The 24254-nt window shown below is 44.2% G+C and overlaps 1 protein-coding gene across 1 annotated transcript; it reads right to left on the bottom strand.

The window, feature by feature from the left end:
• Nucleotides 1–19185: 19185 nt before the first annotated feature.
• On the bottom strand, nucleotides 19186–19854 carry Ccdc70 (coiled-coil domain containing 70). Its single transcript, XM_027928749.3, has one exon. The coding sequence runs from the start codon at nucleotides 19852–19854 to the stop codon at nucleotides 19186–19188; it is 669 nt and encodes a 222-aa protein (XP_027784550.2).
• Nucleotides 19855–24254: the final 4400 nt, after the last annotated feature.

The raw sequence follows: 24254 nt of genomic DNA, 5'->3' as shown, positions 1-24254 counted from the left end.
TAGTTCTAGAGATAAACTACCTGGTTTCAAATCCTCATTCTGTCATTTACTAGCTGTGTGACTGAATTAGTTACTTAGCAGCTTGGGGCTTTATTTTCCTCATCTTTAAAATGGGAATAATATAAACCTCTTCCTCATAAGATGTCTTGAGATTAAACAAGTTACTATATGTCTAACATTTAGGAGATCACACAGGCTAACTGTTCAATGCCGCAGTCTGGCTGGGCACAAATCACGAGCCACTCAAGAGGAACAAACTTTATTTCTGAACTCCACCAGCACACTCCACACACGCTCCCCAGGAACTCTCCCGAACGCCACGCACATGGCTCCTCTCGGGACATATCACACACCAACCGGAAATCCCTCCTCCGGCACTTCCCCAACCAATGGGAACTCTCCGGGAATCCCCTTGATAACTCCAAAGTAGCAGGCCCAGGCGGACAGCAGGGGTCTAATACACACAGCTTAACATAACCATTATCATCTCAATGGCTTGCTGGCGTCACCTCTCAACCACTCCGTTCTGGCAAAAATGCCATGTGTCATTTGGACTCGGCTATGGCTCTCAGCAGTTCAACATATATAAATATTGCTTAATAACTCAACAGTCAAGTTATTTAAAACTAAAGCCAAAGTCTTCCACCTGGAGGCTCTTTAACACCAACTTCTCCATCAGTACCTCTTTCTCTTTTTCCAGGCGTATTGTCATTTGGGTGCTTGCCACCTACATCAGTCAGTCTCTTCCCTGTCAAGATCACATACAGCAATTAAAGGAGAATGATGGGTGTCACTGAAGGTCCTGGTGCCAGCCAGGGAAGCTGGACATGGAAGAAATACCTTCTTTCTATATGGAGTTTTGAGTGGCCAAGTAGCCTCATGATTCCCAAGTTCCTGTTTGCAGAATAAGGCAAGCAAGTTTTATAAATCTCTTTGCCATGTTTTTAGAAACCCTTTGTTCACATTGGACATTTTCCTATTTGACTTGATTCTATATGTGATCTCTATCCCAAAGTTGGGATCTATGGTTTGAGGGATAAGGTTATGTTTTCAAGACTTCTAGTTCCAAGAGTCCCAAGTTTATTTGACCGTCGCTATCCACAGGAGTGTCCCTTGGGGGAATAAGAAGATCAGTGCCTTCCAGTATCCAGTTTTGTTGAGTCTTTTTGGTCTACAAAAATTTTATTCTTTGTAATTTATTGGCAAATGCCAATTTTATGGTACTCATTTATTTGTTATTTTATCTGAGAATTGAGTAGAAAGGGAAGACAAAGACGTGTATCCCATCCAGACACAAATCTGAGACGGTGTTCTTCCAGGACTCTCTCCTGGGAGAGGCATTAGTGTTCCTGGAAGCCCTTAGCAGACTGAACTTCAAGTCTTATTGGACAAGAACGGGTCAGGTGACAAGGGGGTAGGATGACCATGATGGACATTGACTGGCATACAGTAGGAATCATCATGTCAACTGCAGTGGACTCTGCAAACATCTACTGTGCCCTGGGAAATTGTGTTAGATGCTGAAACGTTATTTCCTCTGGCCTCATAACATCCCTGTGAGCTGGGTGTTATTCTTCCTGTGTTAGTAACAAGGAAGCAGAGGCTGGGCAAGTTGTATCATCATTGTCCTCATTGTCAGGCATTTGCTGGGCTCCAGGTGATGTCCTAAGTCCTTACATGTATCAACTCAGCTTATCCTCACCATAACCTTTAGAGGTAGGTTCTGCTGTAAATCCCTCCTTGTAGATACAGAAACTGAAGGATGTAGAGAAAACAAACATTCAAGCTCTCACAGCTGTCAAGGTTCAAGCCCAAGAAGTCTCACTCTAGTGTCAGGGCACTTCACCATGCACAGCTGAGGTCACTAGACTACCAAGGTCACATACACTACACCAAGGCAGGTGTTGAAATCAGGAATCAAATGCAACTTGGTCCGCCTCCAGTGTCCCAAATCTTAAATGTAAGGCTCTTACACATATTAGTACATGACTTTAGGGTTATCTGATATACATTTCACATATTAGTTTATTTAATTATCTGATGAAGTGGCCCAGATCACTTTTCTCTTCCCTTCTCTCTTCTTCCCCGTTCTTTTCTTTAGTCATTTAGGGGGTTGAATACAGAGCCATATGCATGCTAGGCAATTGCTCTGCCACTGTTAAACCCCAACCCCTTTTTAAATTTTATTTTGAGACAGGGCCTCACTAAGGTGTCCAGCCTGGCCTCAAACTTGCAGTCCTTCACCTGAGGATACTTTCATATAATCTTGGCAATTAATATTGGAGCTCTACCTGGTGGGTGGAAGTCCATCCTGTTCCTGAAGTCCAAGATCAGGGATCTGACATCCTTTTCAGATTACAGCAACCATCAGTTAGGATCCCCAGTAAAATACTACTACTGCAGCATCCATGCTCTATCTGTCCATGCCGTCCTGTTGCCTGGGTGCCCCTGGATGGGTGATGATTGTTATTAGCTCACCTTTAGCTTCCGTTCCTCAAGCCAAGCAATCTCAGTTTCCCTTACTTTCCAGCATAAGCCTCAATCACCATCTTTCTCCAGGACCTCAGTTAGAATATAGAGCCTGTTACCAAAGCACAAGTGGTTTTCTCACAGCACTATGGGACTATGGGGCCTGTCTCCTTGCTGGGAGCCATTAGCCAAGTAGGTATGACAATTTCCTTGCCAGCGTACCCCATGTTGCTTAGTGGAAGGACTCGTGGAAATAGGACATTTTGCAGTGACATTGCATGTAGGTGACCTTGCTCAAGGACCAGGGCGGATCCGGGTTTAGGGTGTTCCCGGTTTAGGATAATCCGGGTTTAGGGCGTTCCAGGTTTAGGACATTCCAGGTTTAAGGTTATTCCTGCTGGGAATAGGGCGTATCCTGCTGCCTGAGTTCCCCTTGAGTTCTCACGGGATTCAGACAGTATTTTTCGGGAGACAGAAGCCCAGTGGGGGTGGATTTGGGCAGAGAACGTGGATTTCCCCAGAACGTGATTGTAGACGGCTGGTGTGAGTTCGGGAATAAAGAATTGCTGTTTGAATCTACAAGCTGTGTGGTGGCTCGTGATTTTGTGCCCAGCCAGACTGCGGCATCTCCTAAATGAGAATGAGAATGAGACCCAGTGGGAAAAAAAATAGCATTGAAGCATTTCTACTTATAAATATCTTCTTTTCATCATAAGTATATGTTTGTTTTGTCTATTTTTTTCCCTCCACTGAAATGGGGATAATTAGGTGGTGGGAAGGAGTGTGGTAACTGAATTTTTTCCTTCATGTTGTTCTTTGTCATTTAACTTTATACAGAAAAAGAAATTACTCTTCAAAAAGTTTCCCCATAAGTATCATTATTCCTTAGTCTCTTGGACATCCCAATCAAGTTTTTTAAAACAACTGATTTTCATTTCCAAACACTTTAATATTACAGGCCATGGGGCAGGTAATAACCTCCAAGGAGGAGAATGGCAATCAGAGGCTCTCTTCAAGTATTTCAGTTGACCCTCAGTCCTTCCTTGTTCATAGCTCAGCTTAGCCCTTTTTGCTTTTCTGGGTGGAAGGAATTTAATTTAAAAGTCAACAACCTAGGAGCTTAGAAATTATTTCAGCTGCCTACTACCTTCCAAAAATAGGCGCCCATTGAAACTACAGGCTCAGTTATGTATTACCCAAGCTTTCTCTCGTACCAGTGTTCTCAAATCAAATTTAAGCTTGAAAACAGAAATTCTACAGCTCTGTTGACCAACCCCCTTGCCCCACTACAATCCATATCCTTATGCCCTATTCCACATCACCTCCCCTACCCATGGCAGGTTAGGGGAAGGAACAATGAATTCTAGTTGTTACAGGAAGATATTTGGGGCATCTGACTCTTTACTGTGAAAAAGTGTGTCCACTTGAGGCATCTATGACTTGACTTCCTGTTTTATGCCCGACTTCCTTTTATTCTCTGGAACCCCCACCTTTGGGTTAAATGACCTCTTCTGCAAACCTCTCTCAGCACCATTGCATTCTGTTAAAATTAACTCTTGTTCTCCCACTGTATTTTAAGGTCTCTGAGAACAATGACCAAATGCCATCCTTGTGGGCTTGGTGCCTGGCACACAACAGGTGACCTGAATTCCTGGTGGGAGAGGGGGAGAAGGTTAAGGACACATATTCCATTTGCCTTTGTACTGCCACCCGTCATCTTAGCTCCAACTCATATTCTAAATCTTCCCCCAACTGTAGAAATTCGTAGCTGTTACATTCTCTGTAGGCAGGTTTGTGTGACACAGGGGACACCTTAAAGCCATCAACAGTCCTCTTCATTCTCCATTTAAAGGATGGCCTCTGTGAGCAATGGCAATAGAGGGCTCATCAAACCCATGGCAATTTTTGTTATTTTGGACCTTTTCACTGTCAAGAAATAGAAATGACATGAGCTAATGTTAGGAAAAAGGAGAAAGTCTTACAAGGACCTGGGGGTATCCATGGAGGTTCCAGGCTTGGGAAGGTCGGCTTGCTGTGAGGAGCACGGTGGAACCTGGCTCTCACTCCACCCTTCTCTGAAAGTATGTTGTGTTCTTCTCTCCTGATGCAGACTGGTTTCCTCTGTTTCTCAGTCCCTGTGCTTGGGAGTTGCCTAATGCCCAGGTCTCCTGAGTCATAGACTTTTTTCACCAGAGTCATCTTCTGCTTAGCGGCTCCATCCTGCACACAGGCCCTGCTCTCCTAATTCCCATCCAACCCAAGTGGTCCAAAAACTCAAAAATCTTTGTCTCTTGGTATTTGTGATCTGTGAGGCCCTGGGCTTTTTCTTGCCTGCAGAAAGCTTCGATTCCTGGAGTCTGTGTCAACGCACATCAAGCCAACATTAGGACCCAGTCACAGAGGCCCAAGGTTACTGTTTTTATATAATATCCTTTGGAAATTCCAACTAATGAAATAAAACACTGAATATAAATGAGAGATAGAGCTCCATTACACATGAATTTAATATATAAAAAAGGAGATTTTACACAGAGAAAGGAAGAGCTATTTAATATATTGTGCGAGAATTCCTATATAACAATTCAGAAAAAATTCCTCTGGTCCTTACCTTTCTCCATATACCACATGTCAATTTAATTCCATATAAATTCAAGAGTTAGACTATATGAGTGGGAAAAATAGAAGAAAATAGAAGTGGATATTTATCAAACTTATATATGAAAGAGATCTCAGTATAAATTTTCTAGGAAAAAAATGTCATCAAGTTTCTTAAAACTTAAATGACCCAGTATAACTAAAATAAAATCATGCATCAGTACTTAAATAACATAATAAACAGTGGAGTAGGAAAAGAATTTGCAACGAATAAGACAGAAGTTAGTGTTTTTAGTACCTACACACTTCATACAAATTGTTAAGAAAATGCTAAAAACCCTGGTAGGATTGTCCAGACAGACATATCAGAAAATAATTAGGGAAATTTGTCCCTTCATATACTATTTTTACTTTCTTGAGCCTAAAAAAAAAAATCCAAAATAGGGACAAATAAACTCATTGTAATGATGTTTCTAATGAAGAACATTTTAAAACAAATATAATATTTAATTATTAGTAAATGACATAGTGAATTATGACCCTTTTTATCATGCACCAGACATTCGTCAAGCACCAGCAGACCCTGTGCAAAGAGCTGAAGATACAAAGATGGGCAAGGTAAAGTCGTTCCCCTGCCATGCTGGTCAGCCACTGTCATTGTAACAAAATACCTGACCTAACTTACTTAGAGTGAGCTTTAAAAAGGGACAGAGAAAAAAAGGCTTTATTTTGGCTCACAGTTTTGAAGGTTCCAGTCCATGTGTTTCCATCATGACCAGGAAGCAAAGAAGAGAGAGAGAGAGAGAGGGGATTGGGTCCCACAATCCCCTTTAAGGTTTTGCACACAATGATTTAAAGACCTCCCACTTGATCCTACCTGTTAAAGGTTCTACCTTCTCCCAATAGCACCACTGTGGGGACCAAGCCTTTATTGCACAGGCCTTGGGCGATAGCAGCTTCCTTACAGTATAATGGCATCTTAGGTGAGAATGGGGAGAAAACGTTGCAGTAGATATTTATTGCGGAAGTACTTTATGTGTGGCATTTGACATGTATCATCACATTTAATCCCTTGAGGTGCTGAGCCACATAGCATGTGACAACTTGGGGTAAACAGGGACCAACAGAGAGGGGTTGGCTAGTCAGGTGCCTTTCTTCTCCCATCTCTAGCCCTCATCACTGACTTTCACAGTCCCTGGGAACAATGGTGAGTGTCAAGCTTAAGAAGGAATAAAAAAACTTTAGCTTTCATGCCTCGCTTTCAACCAAATTTCCAACTTCCTGCAGTGTAGAAATTCTGGAGTCAACACCAGCTAAGAGTTCCAAAGATTTTCTTGTTAGTATTCAGAGAGATTTCTCTCTTCCCTAATCCTGGTCTCCAGCTTGCACATCAAACTTGTGTGTGTGTTCTGTGTATCAAGGAACCTCCATTCATAATCCCATTAGGGTTTTAAATAGCAAAAGACATATTCACTTACAAAAACAAGCAATCAAACAAATGAAACATCTACTGGTTCTCCAATACCTCATAACAAATGTACACATTCCCCGCTTTCTCATCACCTTTTGTTCCTTAATAAAATTGGAGCTTGAAAATTTAACCCAAGAAAATAATGATATAAACGTAAATGATATAAAAATAAGTTAAACCAGTATTAACCAAGATGCCAACAGAGAAACCTTTACAGCATGCGGGAATATGTGCATATGTAATGATTATTAAAAATCCAACAGGGGCTGGGGATGTAACTCAGTGATAGAGAGCCTGCCTGCCATGCATGAGGTCTTAGGTTCAATCCCTAGCACCAGGCAGGGAAAAGAAACTCATGGTTAATTCTTGATTTCAAACTGGCAAAATGTGTACTAAGGAAATGATCTCAGATTCTTGGAAACTCTTGCTTGAGGACCTTTTGATAGCCTGACCACCAGTAGAAGCAGCACAGTGGTCAGCTGGCCATACTGCAAAGAGCAATCCAACATGGACTATTATAAAGAAACATAGTTTGGAAACAGATCATGGTAGCATCATGATAGGGAAGATGTGGGAGGTGTTACAGAAGCCAAGAGGCCAGTGGTGAGACAAATGGCCCCAGTTACCCTCTGGTTGCCTTTTTTCCCAGAGCATTCTCAGGAGAACTGTAAAGAGCAAGCCAGAAGGAGGGCACAGAGCTAAGGTAGGAAAGAAGGTATCAGGAAGTCTCATCTTAGAAAAAGAAATCTGATCTAGGAAACACCAGCCCAGGTGACAAAAGAGACATGGACAGATAGGATAGAATTGCTATGGGTTGAAAACCCAAGAGGAAGGCAGGTAAAAAGTTCTGGTTTTGGAATCAGGGGCTAAACAGATCTTTGTGACTGAGGAGAAAGAGGCAGTTGTCCACTGCAGGTCTCATACCTGGGAGCCCCAATGAGCTTCTTAGGAGGCATCCTTATAAGTAAGTAAGAGCCCAGCCTGACCATGGGCAGTGGGGCACTGCGGGCACTCAGCTCATGCTGAGTCAGTAGCTCCTACAAGGAGGATCCTTTATCCCCGGTCCCTGTCACCAGACAGAAGCCTCGCATAGTCATAACCTCTTACCCACCCACCCAAGCCTGGAGATGCTGGGGTCAACTAATGACCCTTGGGTCAAGTCAGAATTTGATTAATAGTTTATCAGGTTCAGAGATGGGTAGGTGGGTAGAGGACCAAGAGAAATTGTCATCAGAATATCCTCATGGTAATGTGACATATCATGCAAGGGCCTTGGCATCACAACCAGGTCATTCATTGATGAGAATATTTGAAATGACATAGAAGCATGTTAAGCATACCTTAACTTTTTGTTGATGTGCTGGGGATTGAACCAGAGACCTCAAGCATGATAAATAAGTGCTCCACCACTGAGCTGCATCTCTAGCCCACTGCTTAACTTTTTATGCTGATAAAGTACACATTTTTGTCCATTGGATGAGCTTCCTACCTTAGCTACTTTAAGAGAAAGGCATTTGACAGTGGATACCGAATGAGGCATTTTAACTTAGTTGAAAGAAAACTGGGTTTTTGAGCCAGAAGACCTGGATCCAAATTTCCATTCCACCTCTAAATGGTTGTATAACCTTAGGCTCTCCGTGACTTCAGTAACTGAAGTTTTACTGGGTTGCCATGAGGACTGATTGATCTGTAGCATGGAACTCGGCTTTTGGAGGAGAGCTTATAGTCATGTTTGTCTTAATAAACATTAGTGAGACTCTACCTTCTCAAGGCTTTGCTGGGGTCTCCACTCAGCACCAAAGGGTTAAAGCTGCATTGATTAGGAAAATGTGGATCTTGAGCTAGTTAAATCAGCATCTCATTTTGTTGCTAAGCAACCAGTTTTGAATTCTGCAAATGTGCTACTAGGGTGTTCAGTGACTGCCTCTGGCAATCCAGCCTCAGTCAGGCTGCTTTGTATGACTTAAAATCTCATTTCAAATTGTGGAGGAGGAGGGAGGCAGGAGCAGACCGCACAGTCATAATTCACTAGCAAGACCAGCTTTGGGGGCTGGAAGAACTCACGGTGGTGGGGGGAGAGGGGGGACAACACGATGGGACAAGCTGTGCTGGTGCTGCGTGTTCCCGCCCACCTGCAAGCAATGAGAGAAGTCACCAACAAGATACAACTGGGGATAAAGAGATTATCTTATGTCTTCAGAGTGGTATGCTCCATGGATCAAGGGGGCATCTCGCCTTCACCTGTGTTGGGGCTTGGGACTGCATGGCCTGGTGCAAACCTCGATTCATGGGTCCATGATGAGAAGGGTCAGGAGGGGAAGTCAGGAGTCATAGTTTCTGATTTCAGGAGACCCATTCTTCCCTCAAACATTCACTCATTCATTCGTTCACTCATTCATCTGTATCAGTAACATTCTGAGAATCTATTATATGCCCAAGATTTGCTGACCACTGAGGATAAAACCCAAAGCATGACAGTTACTCTTTTTCTTGCCCTAGTTCTTAGTGAAACTTTTTTTAAAAAATGAACCTACTTTAGGTGGCTTATAGATGAGGCATTTCTTGAAGGATATTAAGAAATTCCTCAACAGCAAGAGAGTTAGAGTAAGTGTCTACACGGCCAAGAACATTGTGCAGAATACAGTTTTAGATTATTTGAAAAGAACCCCTGCTGTTGCAGCCAGAAGTGTGCTCTGTGGCTTTCCCAACTGTCTTGGACAAGGACCCCTCTGCCCCTGCTGTCTCTAAAAGCTCCATTTCCTGCCACACTCATGAATTCCACATGATAACTTTTTCTTCCCAAGGTCTAGCATGGATGCATGTGATTAGTGAAATCTGGGTCGCATGCCTGTGCTCTGGCTGCAAGGGAGGCTGGGGAACACATTTCTGACTTACGAGATGGGAAATTCCCAGACACAAGCAGGATATGTTTGTGGGCAGCACAAAGCCTCCTGCAGATTCTCAGCATTCTCTCTGCCCTTTTAAGCTTTATGGTCTGTGAGGGAATTCAGGCAAACAAATTGGAGAGGAAAGCCCAGAGTGACCTTTGTGGGTTCAGGGGAGGTACAGGTCCAAGAGGACCTGAGAAGAATCCTCTACCCAGATAACAGGGTCAGGGAAGTCTCCCTGGAGTCAGCAACATGCAGGTGGTCACTTGAAGGACAAGGGTGGACTCGCCGTGGTGAGGGTTGAGGGGAGAAGAACTCCGATTACAGGAGTGATGTAAAAATAACTCAATGTCACAAGGGATCATGACACTCTCAGGAAAGGGAGAGACTTCCTGTGTGATTGGAGCAGACCACATCGTGATTTAACCAACTCTCTGGAAGGTTCCAGTGGATGCTAAGGTTCCAAAAATATTGCTTTAAATACTAGGCTTACATTGCTGCTTTTTGAATGTTTTAGTGTTGGGCATTATATAACAACTTCCCACAAAAAAAAAAAAAAATGAGCAGATCTTCCTTCTCCCCCACCACATCCCTGTATCATGGATTATTATTTGGGTTAGATCACTATTTGGTATTCATATTCATAGAACTATACAAATGCTCCTCACAGCTGTGTTTGTAGCGTGCCACAGCTATTCTTCTTTCCTAGCATAAGTCTTTGTTACATATTAATATATAACCATTGTTTTTTTTCCTGCAGTTGCTAATTTTCCCCCCTATTTACCACTTATTCATTCTCAAAATCCCCCGCCCCTGACCCCTGCACTGGGGATTGAACCCAGGGCCTTTCTTCTACTCAGAGCTACATCCCCAGCTTTTTAAAAAATTATTTTGAGGCAGGCTGTCACTAAATTGTCCAGGCTGGCCTGGGATTGCAATCCTCCTGCCTCCTGTAATCCCAAGTAGCTGGGATTACAAGCATGGGCCACAGCGGTCAGCTTCAAGTTCATCTCTTCAAAGAAGTCTTTTTAATGCCTCAGACCTGCTCTAGTCTGGACTGGGACTTTTCTGGGCCTGGACTGCAGGTGTCAATGGGGTCTCTCCTCTCCCATCCCTGGGTTTCCTGGATGCCACTTCTGTCTTGCTTAATTCCCTAGTTTCCACAGGTCTCCCCAGGAAAGGGTAGAGTAGGGATGAATTGAGAGGCTAAGGGCCGAGAATGCCTTCATTCTGCTCTCACCCTCCATGGTAGTCTGATGGTAGTCTGGCTGAGGATAGAGCTCACAGTTGGAAATAATTCCTCTCAGAATGTTGATATCTTTGTTCCTCTGACCTCCTTTATTCCAGCATCCCCCGGGAATGCTGAGAAATCTGGAGCAATCAACTCACAATAGCTAAACAACGGAACCAACCCAGGTGCCCTTCAACAGATGAATGGATAAGGAAAACGTGGTGCATATACACAATGGAATATTACTTATCCGAATAAGAGAAATGAAATCATGACATTTGCTTGTAGATGGATGGAGCTGGAGAATACCGTGCTAAGCGAAATAAACTAATCCCAAAAAACCAAAGGCCAAATGTTTTCTCTGATATGCGCATGTTAATTCACCATGGGGGCTGGAGCTAGGGAAGAATAAGGATACTTTGGATTTGGCAGAGAGGAGAGAAAGGAGGAGAGAGGGTATGGTAATAGGAAGGATAGTAGAATGAATCGGAAATTATTACCCTATGTGCATATATGAGTACGTGACTGGTGTGATTCTATATCATGTACAACCAGAAGAATGAAAGGTTACACTCCATTTATGTATGATGTGTCAAAATGCATTCTATTCTCATGTATAACTAATTAGAACAAATTTTAAAAAACTGGAGCTGTGTTGGTTTCTGGGTTTTCGTTTTTATTTTTAATTTTTTTTTAGTTGTAGTTGGACACAATACCTTCATTTTATTTTTTTATTTCTTTATATGGTGCTGAGGATCAAACCCAGCTCCCCGCATGTGCTAGGTGAGTGCTCTACTGGTGAGCCATAGTCCCAGCCCCTAGTTTCTGTTTTTTTTTTTTTAAATATGATTTTATTTTTATACTTTCTCATATTCTTTCTCTCTCTTTGGAAGATTGTAGGGTCTTCTCTTTCCTTCACTGGTCTGAAATCCCACTACTCTATATCCTACCTGGATCCATTTTCATCCACTATGCTGAAACATAAATTCTTTCTTTGATATTTCCACAATGTCTTTTATGATTTAACCCTGCAAATCATTCTGGCGTTTTCCTCAATACCCTACTGGGTCACAGATTAGACCTCTTTAGTGTGGGAAGGGGCTACCCAAGGGCATGCAGACCAGAGGAGACCAATCGGTCAGGAGCCATGGTATGGAGAGGCCTCCACACATAACCACATTCTTACTTTTTAGCCATTTTCAGCTACACCTGATGCCTCCACTTCAAGGACCTTGTTTTGTTTTTTTCCTCCATGAAGAATGAGGCTCTAACTTTCCACGCCATAGATGAGCAGTGAGTGGGGGAGAGGGTCTAGGGGGTTAGGGTCTTCTTGCAAAGACTTTCATCCAATCCTGCCTTTGGCCCCAACTTCCTCTATGCTCCAAGAAGCCTCTGGTTTGCTAATCCCCAAGCCTTTGTGGAGGGAGGTGACGCTGCTGTATAAATTGGGTGGGCTCTTGGCTTTTCTCACTGTCCGTTTAGAATTCTATCTTATTGCTCCTGTTAAGCCATTCATCCATCTGCAGTTCTGCTTTCAGATTTTCATTGCTATTGACTTCTTTACTATTCTCCTTGTTCTTGTGAATTTATGCCTGTTTGGAACCATGTCTTTACTGGTTCTATTGGGATTTAGGGAGGGAGTGGAAGCTATGCGTGCATTTGTGTTGCGATCTTGAGCTGGAAACCCCCTTCTTTTCTCCTCTCACCCTTGTTTCTGCTGGGCTTTTGTCCTTTGATTTAAAAAATCATCTTCTTTTCTTCCTTCCTTTTTTTTTTTCTTCCTTTCCCCACCCCTCTCTTTTAAAATTTCTGATATGGGTCAAGAACAAATTTTAAAAGCCAAAACTGAATAAATTTTTATTTTTTTTCTAAGAAATGGTTGGTACTGGTTTAATTGGAAGAAAGTCTCACACACACACACACACATACATAAAGAACTTTAAAATATTTCAAAATATTGTCTAGCCACAGTAGCTTGTTTATCTTCCATTAGGGGATTAGGTAAGGAAATGTTATAAAAGCTATAAAATCGTGTTACTGGCTCAATGGTCATAGGCTGAGCCTTCTCCATGCATGGCCCTCCCAGCTGAATTCCTCCAGGAGGGAGAAGGCAAGCTCACAGCCACAAGGCAGAAATGGAAACAGAATTGGGTTTGGGGGTTTTGTTGCAGTGCTTTCTACTCCAGGGGCTTTATACTACACACCAGTATTTCCTAGCATTTAATTTGTGTTAGAATTCTCTGGAAAGCATGTTAAAAATGCAGATGTTATGGTTTGGATATGAGGTGACCCCCCCCCCAAAAAAAAGCTCATGATTAGATTATGAGAGCTGTAATCTACTTAGTGGATTAATCCATTTGATGGATTAATAATCTGAAAGGATTACTGTGCTGGGTGGTAACTATAAGCAAGTAAGGCATGGACGGAGGAGGTGGATCATTGTAGGGAAAGTTTCCCTGCCCCCCCCCCTGCTTTCCGGCCACCATGAGCTAAGAAGTTGTCCTCTGTCTTGTCCCTCTGTCATGATGTTCTGCCTCACCTTGGACCCAGAGCAGTGGAGCCAGCCCATCATGGACTGAACCTCTGAAACATGAGCCCAGATAAACTTTTCCCCCTCTGGGTTGTTCTGGTCAAGGGTTTTGGTCGCGGTGATGGAAAGCTGACACAGCAGACTTGGAGTTCTGACCCTCAGAGAGTCAGATTTATTGATTTATTCATTATTTTTCTTTTAGAGGAGGAAAAGCTCATTGTGAGCCCATGGCTTATGGATTCAGTCCGTGGTCTGCTGACTCCGTCGCTCTCGGCCTGAGGTGAGGCAGAGCATCATGGTGGAAAGGTGTGACAGAAAAGCACTGTTTAGTTCATGGCAGCCAGAAGAGCGAGAAGGTGGGAAAGAGAAAGAGGGAGAGGGACAGATATTAAGGATATGATCCTCAAGAGCACACCTCCAGTGACCTACTTCCTTCAGCCATGCTCCCCCTGCCCACGGTTACCCTTCAGTAACCCATTCAAATCATTAACCCATCAAATGGATTATTCCACTGATTAGGTTACAGCTCTCATAATCTGATCATCTTACTTCTGAACATTCCTGCATTATCACATGAGAGACTCAGATTTATTAAATGTGAGGTAGAGTCCAGGAATCTGCAGTTTGGGGCAAGCCCTTCCACAGCCCACAGGTATCAATGGCAGCTCTCATGAGCTGAACACATTGCGTCAATGCTATGGTCTGACTGTGTCCTCCCCAAATCCTTATGTTGAAATTCCAACTCCAAAGAAATGGTATCAGGAGGTGGGGCTCTGGGAGGTGGTTAGGCTATGAAAGTGGAATCTTCATGAATGAAATTAGTGTCCTTATAAAAGAGACCCCAGAGACACTGTCGTGTATTTAAAAAAATAAAATCAATTAAAAAAAAAAAAAGACCCCAGAGAGCTGCCTTGTGCTGTCCTCCATGTGAGAACACAGACAGAAAGTGCCCTCCGTGAAGCAGGAAATGGGATACTGAATTTGACAGCACCTTGACCTTGAACTTCCCAACTTCTGAACTTGTGAAAAATATCTGTTGTTTTTCTTGGCCACAGTTTAAGGCATTCTGCTGCACAGCCCTAAAGGACCAAGACAGCTGGATAATACACTGCATTTCAAACATGTTGTCCTTCTCCTTCCGTCAGGTTCAGGTAAATACTTTTGGTGGAAGGATGGGGGTCAGAATTTGAGGGGAAGACAACAGTTTCTCAGGGTGAATTCCATGCAAGATAACACTGGTAGCAATAGACGCTGTTATGTTTCTCATACAAAAGATCATTCAGTACAAATCTGATCTCCAGCCAAATGAGCAGGATTCTGAGACAACATAAATGACATTGCTCCCTGCCAGGAGATCAAGGCAGGGAGGCTGGTTACCCTTGGATATCTGCCTGTTGCTCATTTCATGAAATTCCCAGGAAATCTTTCAGGAGGTCAGCAACTCTGTTATGGTACCCTCTTAAAGGGAAACCAACTTCGGTTGCTGCTGAGGTTGTGGGGAAATTGATCCGTGTTTCTGTGAACAGTAGTTCTAGTAACACAGAGGCTAGAAGATGCCTTCATTGCCAGGCCCTGCATCCTGCCCTTCATCTCTGAACTTACTGATGGTCAATGGTTCCCAGTTATCAGTTATACACAGCTTATACATCATCAGCTTACTTACCTTTAGATAATTTTCTTCTGCCCAGGAATTTGTTTTTATTTATCATAACACATCTCATTTTGTGTTTAAAACACTTTTGAGTGGGGTGTGTGGTTGGTATGCTCCATCCGAGAGGAAACCGCTGTAGGGTCCCAGTTTCCCCATTCCCAGCACTGGTTGAATGGTACCCATCATTACATCGTGGTGATGTGATGGCCTGTGTCCTCTACTGGGTCGCAAACCTCATGCAGGCAGGAATGACACATTCTCAGATGTGGCACAGTGTTATCAAGGCACAATGGTGGTTGAATGAATAAATGGACCATCATCTGATGAATGATTTAGATTCCAAAGGGATGCCGATAGCACAGTTCATGGGCAGTAGGAAACAGGGAGAAAGGCTGAGTTCATCAAGCACTGACCAAGCTTAGAGAAGTTGATCTGCATATCTGATCAAGGGAACCTGCAGTCCTGTCTCAGACTACATTCTTCCTCTTGCCCCACTGCATCAGGCCCTGTTTTAGTCAACCTTTTTGCTGCTGTGACTAAAAGACCTGACCAGAACAACTGTAGAGGAGGAAAAGTTTATTTAAGGGCACATGGTTTCAGAGGTCTCAATCCATGGACAGCTGGCTCCATTCCTCAGGGCTCCAGGGGAGGCAGAAAAACATGGCAGAAGAGTGTGGCAGAGGGAAGCAGCTCACATGGTGATCAGGGAACAGAGAGGTCTCCACTTGCCAGATACAAATATGCACCCCAGAGCCAGCCCCCAATTCCCACCTCCTCCAGCCACACCCTACCCCTTCAGTTACCACTCAGTTAATCCCTATCAGGGGAGTAAATCACTAATTGGATTAAGACTCTCACAACCCAATCATTTCTCCCCTGAACCTTCTTGCATTTTCTCACATGCGAGCTGTGGGGGACACCTCACATCCAAATCATATCAGGCCCACTCCTCCTTCTTGGCCTCCTCTTGATGATAGACACAACCACTCTCTCATTGTCCCAGTCAGGGACAACCATCCTCGATACCTGCTTCTCCTATACTGCAGTTTTACCTAGCGTTTCCATCACTGTAACCAAAATACCTGACAAGAACAACTTAGAGGAGGGAAAGTTTATTTAGAGCTCTTGGTTTCAGAGGTCTCAGTCCATACCCGGCCAACTACCTTGCTCTGGGCCCAAAGTGAGGCAGCATAGCAGAGGAAAACTGGTCCCCTCATGGCAACAGGGAAGCCAAGCCAGAGGGGGAAGAGAGGGAAGGGTGTAGGGAAGATGCCCCCCTCCAGGCCTGCACCCAGTGGTCCACCTCCTCCAGCACCCTCTCCCACCCCCAGTCAGTCCATTCAAACCTGCATGAACTGATCAGGTGACAGCTCTCGTGATGCAGTCATTTACCTCATGTCCAAACCATAACAACTGCCCAAATCCAATCCATCCCTCAGCAGTGGGCTCAGATCGGCTTCCCAATGGCTCTCCAGTTGCTGGCTCCTCACCAGAACCCCACTGCTGCTAGGGCAGAGCACACAGCACCTCTTACCTGGATTCCTCCTCGACCTGCTGAACAATCTTGAGATTCCCCCACTCCAGCCTCCTGCACTCACTCAGTCTACAGAAATGTGCCTTCAACTTTAAAGCCGCACAGATCACCCAGAACCTGGTTAAAATGCAGAACCTGATTCCATGGATTGCAGTGGGGCCTGAGTTTCTGGATTTCCAATAAGTTCCCAATGCAGCTGGTCCATGGGCCACGTCTGAATAGCCAGATGTTGTTTCTAAACTTTTGATCCAGGCTGGTGGTGTAGCTCAGTGGTAGAGCTCTTTCCTAGTATGCTTGAGGCCCTAGGTCAAACCCAGAACCCAAAAACTAATTAATTAAATTTGATTAGATTTAAATCTGTGTGTGCCATTCCCTTCCTCTCCACTCTTCAGTGGCTCCCTATTGCCCACGAGGCCCGACATCAACAGTTCCTGTCTAATCTGTTTTCCTGCATTTCCCCCTCTGTCCCTGAAGCCCCTGCAGCTCCTCCGATCATTGCCCTCTCTCACATGCCTGTGCCTCTTCCTCTGCCTGGAGCGTGTCCTGCCTCTCAGCTCCGATCCGTTAGCTCATTCCTACTGGACTAGTAGGCTTCTCCCAGCCCTGTGAACTGCCCCTAGGAAATCATCCAACCCCGACTCACTCGCCCCCACTCCCAGAGGAGCTTAAAAGAAAGCAGGGGAGGACTCACGGATCTGTCCCTCCCATGCACCGGCCATGTGTCTGTCATCTCCTCACTCGGACCTAGGATGACAGAGCTTGGGAAGAAACCAGAGGGACCAGTCTACCCTCCCTGGGCAGCTCCTCCAGGCCTCTGCCAAATGACAAATGCTTCTTCTAGTGGTTTCTATGGGACACTGTTTAAGAGGGTCATTTCTACTCACTTCCTGCTTCCAGTTCCTGCATCCACCCAGTTTATATTTCTTTGAATTGTTTTTTCAGAGCTGAAGATCAAACCCAGTGCCTCACACATGCTAGGCAAGTGCTCTACCAAAGAGCTATATCCTCAGCCCCATTTCTTTGATCTTGAGATTAACACTCCTCTGATTTTGTCTTTGGCAGAATCCCTGAGGACTGCTGAATCTGTAGCTTTTTTAATGCCCTTGGGTTCCTGGCCCCCTCAGTACCATCCATTAGACGGAAACTCTTGAGTGTGTGCCTAGCAGCATCTCCTAAAATCAGCATTTTGTTCTCTCCCCTTGCATTAGTCAGCTTTCTGTTACTATAACAAAATACCTGAGATAATCAACTTTAAAATAGGAAAGGTTTGTTTTGGCTCACGGTTTTGGAGGTGTCCAGGATCAGTTGACCCTCTTGCTTTTGGGCCTGTGGTGAGGCAGTAGGACATGATGACAGGAGAATGTGACAGAGAAAGTGCTCACTTCATGGAGACCAAAAGGCAAAGAGAGAGAGCAAGAGGATAGGGTCCCAGTTTCCCCTTCAAGGACTCACCCCTGGTGACCTAAATTCCTCCCACTAAGCCCACCTTTTAAAGCTTCCCCCAGCTCCCAACAGAGGTCAGGCTAACAAACCAGCCTTTAATACATGGGCCCTTGGGGAATGTTTATCCAAACCATAGCACCACTCTTCCTGGAGTCTTCCCAGGGACCCATGCTGAGAATGCCCAGAGCTGAGGATGGGTATATGAAGGACAGAGCTTCTCCCCCTGTCCTGGGCCCAAGTCTTCTGAGAACAGAGGCTTTCTTGGGACCCAGAATTTCCCAGAATGATTGAAGTCACAGAGGCCAAGCTAATCCTGGGTGTTGGTCTGCTCTCTTGGCACCAAAAATGTTCTGCAGATCTAGGGGACATTGTAAAGTCCCTTGTACTGTCCATCTCTCCACCACCACCCCAAATCATAGTGCCATCCTAAAGCATGCAAGACTCATGCAGTGCTGCAGCCATTATCAGCTGACCCTAAGGTCACATGGAACCAGGCCTTTATTAAAAAGAATGAATCCCAGAGGCAGACAATGTGGCTTCTGGTTCCGGACCTTCCATTTGCTACTTGCCTGACCACATGCAATCACTTCTCTGTTTCCTCATCTGTACAGTGGGGGCGCGCACCTTCCTTCAGCCCACAGAGCCCTCTTCCTCCCAGAGCACCCTGTGGGGTCCACTGTGACTCCACCATCAGAGGAGGACAGTGCTTTTGAAGAGTGTTCTTGAGCCTCAGACCAATGTCAAAGGCTCTTTCTCATGCGGACAGAGAATAGGCAGTTAAGAAGTTTGGTGGGAACTCAGAACTGCCAGCCAGGTTTTAAGAGATTCTGCCTGCATGTTAAAAATACCCTGCCTGGTGAGAAAGAGGCACAAATGAATCACTAATAGCACTACGGCCTTTTCTAGAAAGTGGTCACCCACACCAGCCCTCCAAGCCTGACCAGAGCAAAGAAGAAGTGATTGCCTCTCAATGTGACAGTGCGGGATATCTCAGTCCCTCTCTGTTCCTAGTGTCGCTAGCTGGCATTGCCTGAGCCTCTCCATCTGTGTTCCTACTCTTGAAGAGAGGGATAGCAGCTGTATGCAGAAACCCAGGCTGGGGACATTGTGAACTGCCTGGAACCAAGCCCTGTGGCCAGCAATACAGACTGTAGACTGGGACTGTGACCTTGGAAAAATCACAGAATATGGAAAAAGGGCAGCCGGCCTTCCTCAAAGACCTGGTTTTTCAAACCTCTCCTCAGGATTTTATTAGATCTTTCAAAGCAAGGAGACAAATAAGCACTTATTTTCTCTAGCACATGGGATGACCCTGGACTTGAATCCCAGTCCAGGGGAGTCTGGATCCCGTGGCCCTGCATTTCCTGGGCTCACTAGGCGCGGCCTCTGGGGAAGGCTGGGGATTGCGGCCCTCCATTGGCGTTGTAGGGCCCGTCCGCAGGCACCAGCTCCCTGGGAATGTGGCCGCCGCCTTCCACCCAGAAAGCTTTCTCTTCCTCCCAGAGAGCATTCTCTTCCTCCCAAAGGGACTTCTTATCTTCCCACAGGGCCTTCTCCTCCTCTAGGAGGGCTCTTTCCTCCACCCACAGGGCCTTTTCTTCCTCCCACAGGGCTTTGTCCTCCTGAAGAAGGTTCCGGTCTCTTTCCCATAAGGCGTTGTCCTCTTTCCAGAAGGCCTTATCTTCCTTCCAGAAGGTACGGTATTTCTTCCAAAAGGTTTTCTCTTCTTCCCGGAAAAATTTCTCCATTTCCCAGAAGGTTTTTTCCTCTTTCCAGAAAGTTTTCTCCTCTTCCCAGAAAGGTCTCTCCTCTTCCCCAAAACCTAAGATCTGGCCCCGGAAAGCACGGATCTTGCCCCGGAAATTCCACATCTCTTCCCTGAAGTCCTCTATTTTCTCACGGAAAATTCTCATCTCTTCCCGAAACGCCTTTTCCTCTTGGAGCTTGTGGATTAGCTTCTTTTGGCGGATGTTGGGTGAGGAGACTACCAGCGACCGGAGGCAGGCCAGTCCCATCCACTTGCTCACCTTGAAAGGAAACATCTTCCTAGGCAGCCAGAATGGTGGGTGGCTGGGATGGAGAACAGGGCTGTCGGCCAAGTCCAGGGCAGCTGGTCAAACCCTGTGGGGGCACCAGAGAGAACACTGTCCATGACTGTCACATGCTGGGGGTAGGACATATGTCCATACTTTTGCCCTCTGTTCCTTGGGTAAGTGTTATTGGTAGAGAACATGCTGGGTGGGACATAGCTTGGGCTGATAAATACATTCAAGCTCAAGGCTGCTAAAAACAGAATCTCAGCCAACAAGGAGAGTGATTCTAAACCAGGAAATCAGAGCACAAAAGGGTGGCATGATAAGAGGTAGGACACAAATAGATTTTTCTTTCAAGCAATAAAGCACCACAGTCCCCTAGGAGGGCTAGAAAGGGCTTCTTTCTGGAAGAAGCCATTAGAATCTGGCTTCACTTCTGTACCTCACTTGTGTACCCTAGAGGGTTTCCTTCTGTTAGATTACACAGGATTCATTCAAGGTTTTGGGGTTCTCATGAGAATTGTGCCTGTCTTCTCATGAGCAGCAGGAGCCTCAAAGGTGAATGTCCTCCTTACAAGCCATCTGGGAATTGGAGGGTGACATCCACTGACCTGTGTGTGGGGGGAGGTGTGGGGGGTGTGTGGGGAGATTTGTTTTGGTAGAAGAGTGCATTTTGGGAACAGAGGATTAAAGCAAAAAGGTGAACAATGCCAAATATTATTGCGAATGTGGAACAAGAGGAACGTTCACACAATATCAAATACTATGGGGTGATGGTGAAGACACTGCATGACCCAGAGCTCCACTCCCACTCCCAGAGGAAGTGGAACCCTGAGGAGACTCGTGAACTGTGGCCAGGATGCACAACAGCCTATCCAAAGACTTCACGTTCGTAAATGCTACCCTGGAAGCAATCCAAGGATCATCGTAGTAGAAGGAATAGAAAATGGTGGCATAGCCATGCGTTGGGCCACATGCAAAAAAAATGGATGAACCTCAGTGCTAACAGACAAAAGCAGGATCAAGGGGCTTCAAAGAATCAAGTTTCAAAACAAACAAAACTAAACTCTGTTGTTTAGGGGAACATACTGGGTGATAACAAAAGAGAAATGCAAGGAAGTCAGTCCCAGGGTCAAGGTTGCAGTTAGTCATGTGATGAGGGGTGGAGGGTGATGTGGGGGTTTCCCATGGGCTTTGAGCAGCACTTGAGAGGGACTCCTCAGAGGCTGGCCGTGTTCTGTTTCTTTGCTTGGGTGGTGGTTGGATGTGGATTGTTATAAAAATGTGTTCACAATGAACTAAATGATAATGGAAGGAAAGAAGGAGGGAGGGAAGAAGAAAGGAGAAATAGACCTCCAAACATTGCCAATAGCTAAGGTATCCAATACCAGAACTAGCCAGGAAAACTGTTTTCCATTTTACGCTTTCTGGAAGAAGCCGTTAGGATCTGGCTTCACTTGTGTACCTCATCAAGCACCACAGAGGAGCAACATGAGAACTTTGGGGGAGACTTTCCAGGTTTTCCCTGTCATCTTCCTTTCTGAAGTAGGGTGAGGGGGAGAAACGTGTGTGTGTGTGTGTGTGTGTGTGTGTGTGTGTGTGAAGAGATGGTGGGTTTGCTATGGCAGCTGGTGGCATCCCCATTCCCCAGACACACAAACCAGAAACCCAGGGTTCATTCTTGAGCTCTTCCTCTCCCTCATCACACGTTCCATAAACCATCAAGCCCTATCCATTAAGATGCTCACCATCAAATAGGCAGATGTATTTAGATGTAAAACACAATATGAAACTGAAGATGTACATCTCTGAAGACATGAAAAACAAGAATTAAACATGCCTGGTCTTCACAATCATACTTCAAGATGATTCAAGGTCTTATTTTTAAGGGAACTGTTACACATCACCTTATGCTTAGAACAAATGATAAGCAATCAAAAGCCATGGTGACTCACCTCTGTGCTGTTTCCCAACTGGGCAAATCCTGTAGCCCTCCGAGGGCAGGCAGTCATTGTGGGGTCAGAGCCTGGTGATGCACACCCACAGGCTCTCCAAACACTGCTTGACCCCTTTGTACCTTGTCAGGTTTGGCTCAAAGGATAGAGAGGGCCCCAGTAAGGGACTTTATGGAAAAGAGAGAGTATTTGAAGGTTTGAAAGACCTTGATGTCTTCCATCTTGGACTCCACCCATAGGTGGCTCTGTTGGTGATTCACCAATGATTGTTACCTCAGATTCTATCTGGATTGTTTCTAGGAGTGGGCTTCTGGGGAATCACGTATCAGGACATGGTTTGTATGCGACTAGTTACTTTTCTTGCTGCTTTCAAGTATCTCTCTTTGTCTTTTGATGGTTTGCCTTTGATGTGTCTTGGTGTGAATCTCTTTGAGTTTATCCTACTCAGAGTTCATTGAGATTCTTGGATGTGCAGATTTTATGTGTTTTTTTCATCAAATTTGAAAAAAAATTAGCCTTTATTTCCTCAAGTATTCTGTCTTCCCCTTTCTCTCTTCTTCCTCTAGGATTTATATGATGTATGTGTTTGTAATCGAATGGAGTTCCACAGCTATCTGAGACTCTATTCATTTTTCTTTCTGTTGCTTAGATAGTTTGAACTGACTTCATTTGTAAGTTAATGGATTCTTTCTTCTGTCACTTTCAATCTGCTGCTGAGCCTCTGTACTTAGCTTTTCATTTTCAACTGAGGCTTTTTTTTACACAGTGAAATTTTTACTATAGTTCAGCAAATTTACATATCCATTGTCTCACAGTTGCCTTTTTTGTGTGCATATGTCGAGAGAACCCTAAACTTGCTCCTCCCAAAAACCCTGAAGGCAATATAATTACATCTCTAGAATTGTTCATCCTACAAGTCTGCAGCTTTGTGTCCTTTGGTCTCCTCTTCCCATTTCCTTCCTGTCCTATCTTCACCCCTGGCAACCACTCACTGTTTTATTCTGTTTCTATGAATTTCACTTTTTAGATTTTACAAATAAGTGAGGCCATACAGGATTTTTCTCTGTGTGTCTGATGTAAAATGCTGAGCATAATGTCCTTCAGATTCAACCATGTTAGTGCAAATGGCAAGATCTCCTGCTCTAGTCAGGGTTTTCACTGCTGTGACTAAAGGGTCTGACCAGAACAACTGCAGAGGAGGAACAGTTTATTTGAGGGCTCACATTTCCAGAGGTCTTAGTCCATAGAAGGCCAGCTCCATTTCTCAGAGCTTGAGATGAGGCTGCACATCATGGAAGGAGAGTGTGGCGGAGGGAAGCAGCTCACAGCATGGTGATCAAGAATCAGAGAGAGGTCTCCACTTGCCAGATAAAATAAATATATCCCAAAGCCACATCCTAATTCCCACTCCTCCACGCACACCCTACCATTTCAGTTACCACTCAGTTAATCTCTATCAGAGGATTAATTCACAGATTGGATTAAGGCTTTCACAATCCAATCATTTCTCCTCTGAACCTTCTTGCATTGTCTCACATGCATGCCTTTGGGGGACACTTCACATCCAAACCGTAACACCTTCTTTCGGCTGAATACCATTTCTTTGGATACTAACATGTACCACAGTTTCTTCATCTAGTCATTCATCGATAGACTCTAGTCTATCCAGTATTTCTCCAAATATTTTCATTTTACTTCCAGAATTTCTATTTGGTTCTTTATATATAATTTCCATCTCTTTATTGATAGTCTCTATCAAGTGATACATAGTTCTTATGTTTCCCATTCATCCTCCCCCTCATAGCTTTATTGAAGTAAAACTGAAGTATAATAAAATGCACATATTTGAAGTATGCAATTTGATCAATTTTGACATGTATGTAACCAATATGATCAATATAAGAAGCATTTACATTACTTTTTTTAAAATGTGAAATCATACAGACTAGGTTTCCTGCATGATTTATTACCTTAGAAATCAATCACCTTAAGATATATAGAACCCCCACCCCCACATGTCAATCATTTCAAAATTAAATGGCACACACTTATAAATATCTCAGAGGTCAAGGAAGAAAGCACAAGAAAAGTAAATAAAAAGTGCTTCAATCTAAGTGATAATAAAAGCTTAAAATATCAGGATCTCTGGAATGAAGCAGTACTCAGATGAACATTTATATCTTAAAGTACTTGTATCAGAAAGAAGCCAGAATAAGAATCAAATTATTTTCAAATCATGTAGTAGGCTGTTCATTCTTTATGCATGGTTTCTTTGACCATAGTTATAACAGCTGATTTAAAACCTTGGTTTAGTAAGTCCAATGTCTGTACTTCCTTAGGGATGGTTTCTAACCAAAAGGAGAAAAACTCAGAGAATAATCATTTCCATTGACTATTTTCCCATGTATGATCCATTCTTTCTTGTTTCTTTGCATGTCTCGAAAGTTTTCGTTG

Source organism: Marmota flaviventris, chromosome 4 (genome assembly GCF_047511675.1).
Source record: "Marmota flaviventris isolate mMarFla1 chromosome 4, mMarFla1.hap1, whole genome shotgun sequence".
In the NCBI taxonomy this organism is placed as follows: domain Eukaryota; kingdom Metazoa; phylum Chordata; class Mammalia; order Rodentia; family Sciuridae; genus Marmota; species Marmota flaviventris.
This window is presented reverse-complemented; position numbering and strand designations above follow the sequence as displayed.

Bases quoted from the DNA above. Each gene is read 5' to 3' on its own strand.
- Ccdc70 (XM_027928749.3), bottom strand. From the start codon at position 19,854: ATGTTTCCTTTCAAGGTGAGCAAGTGGATGGGACTGGCCTGCCTCCGG.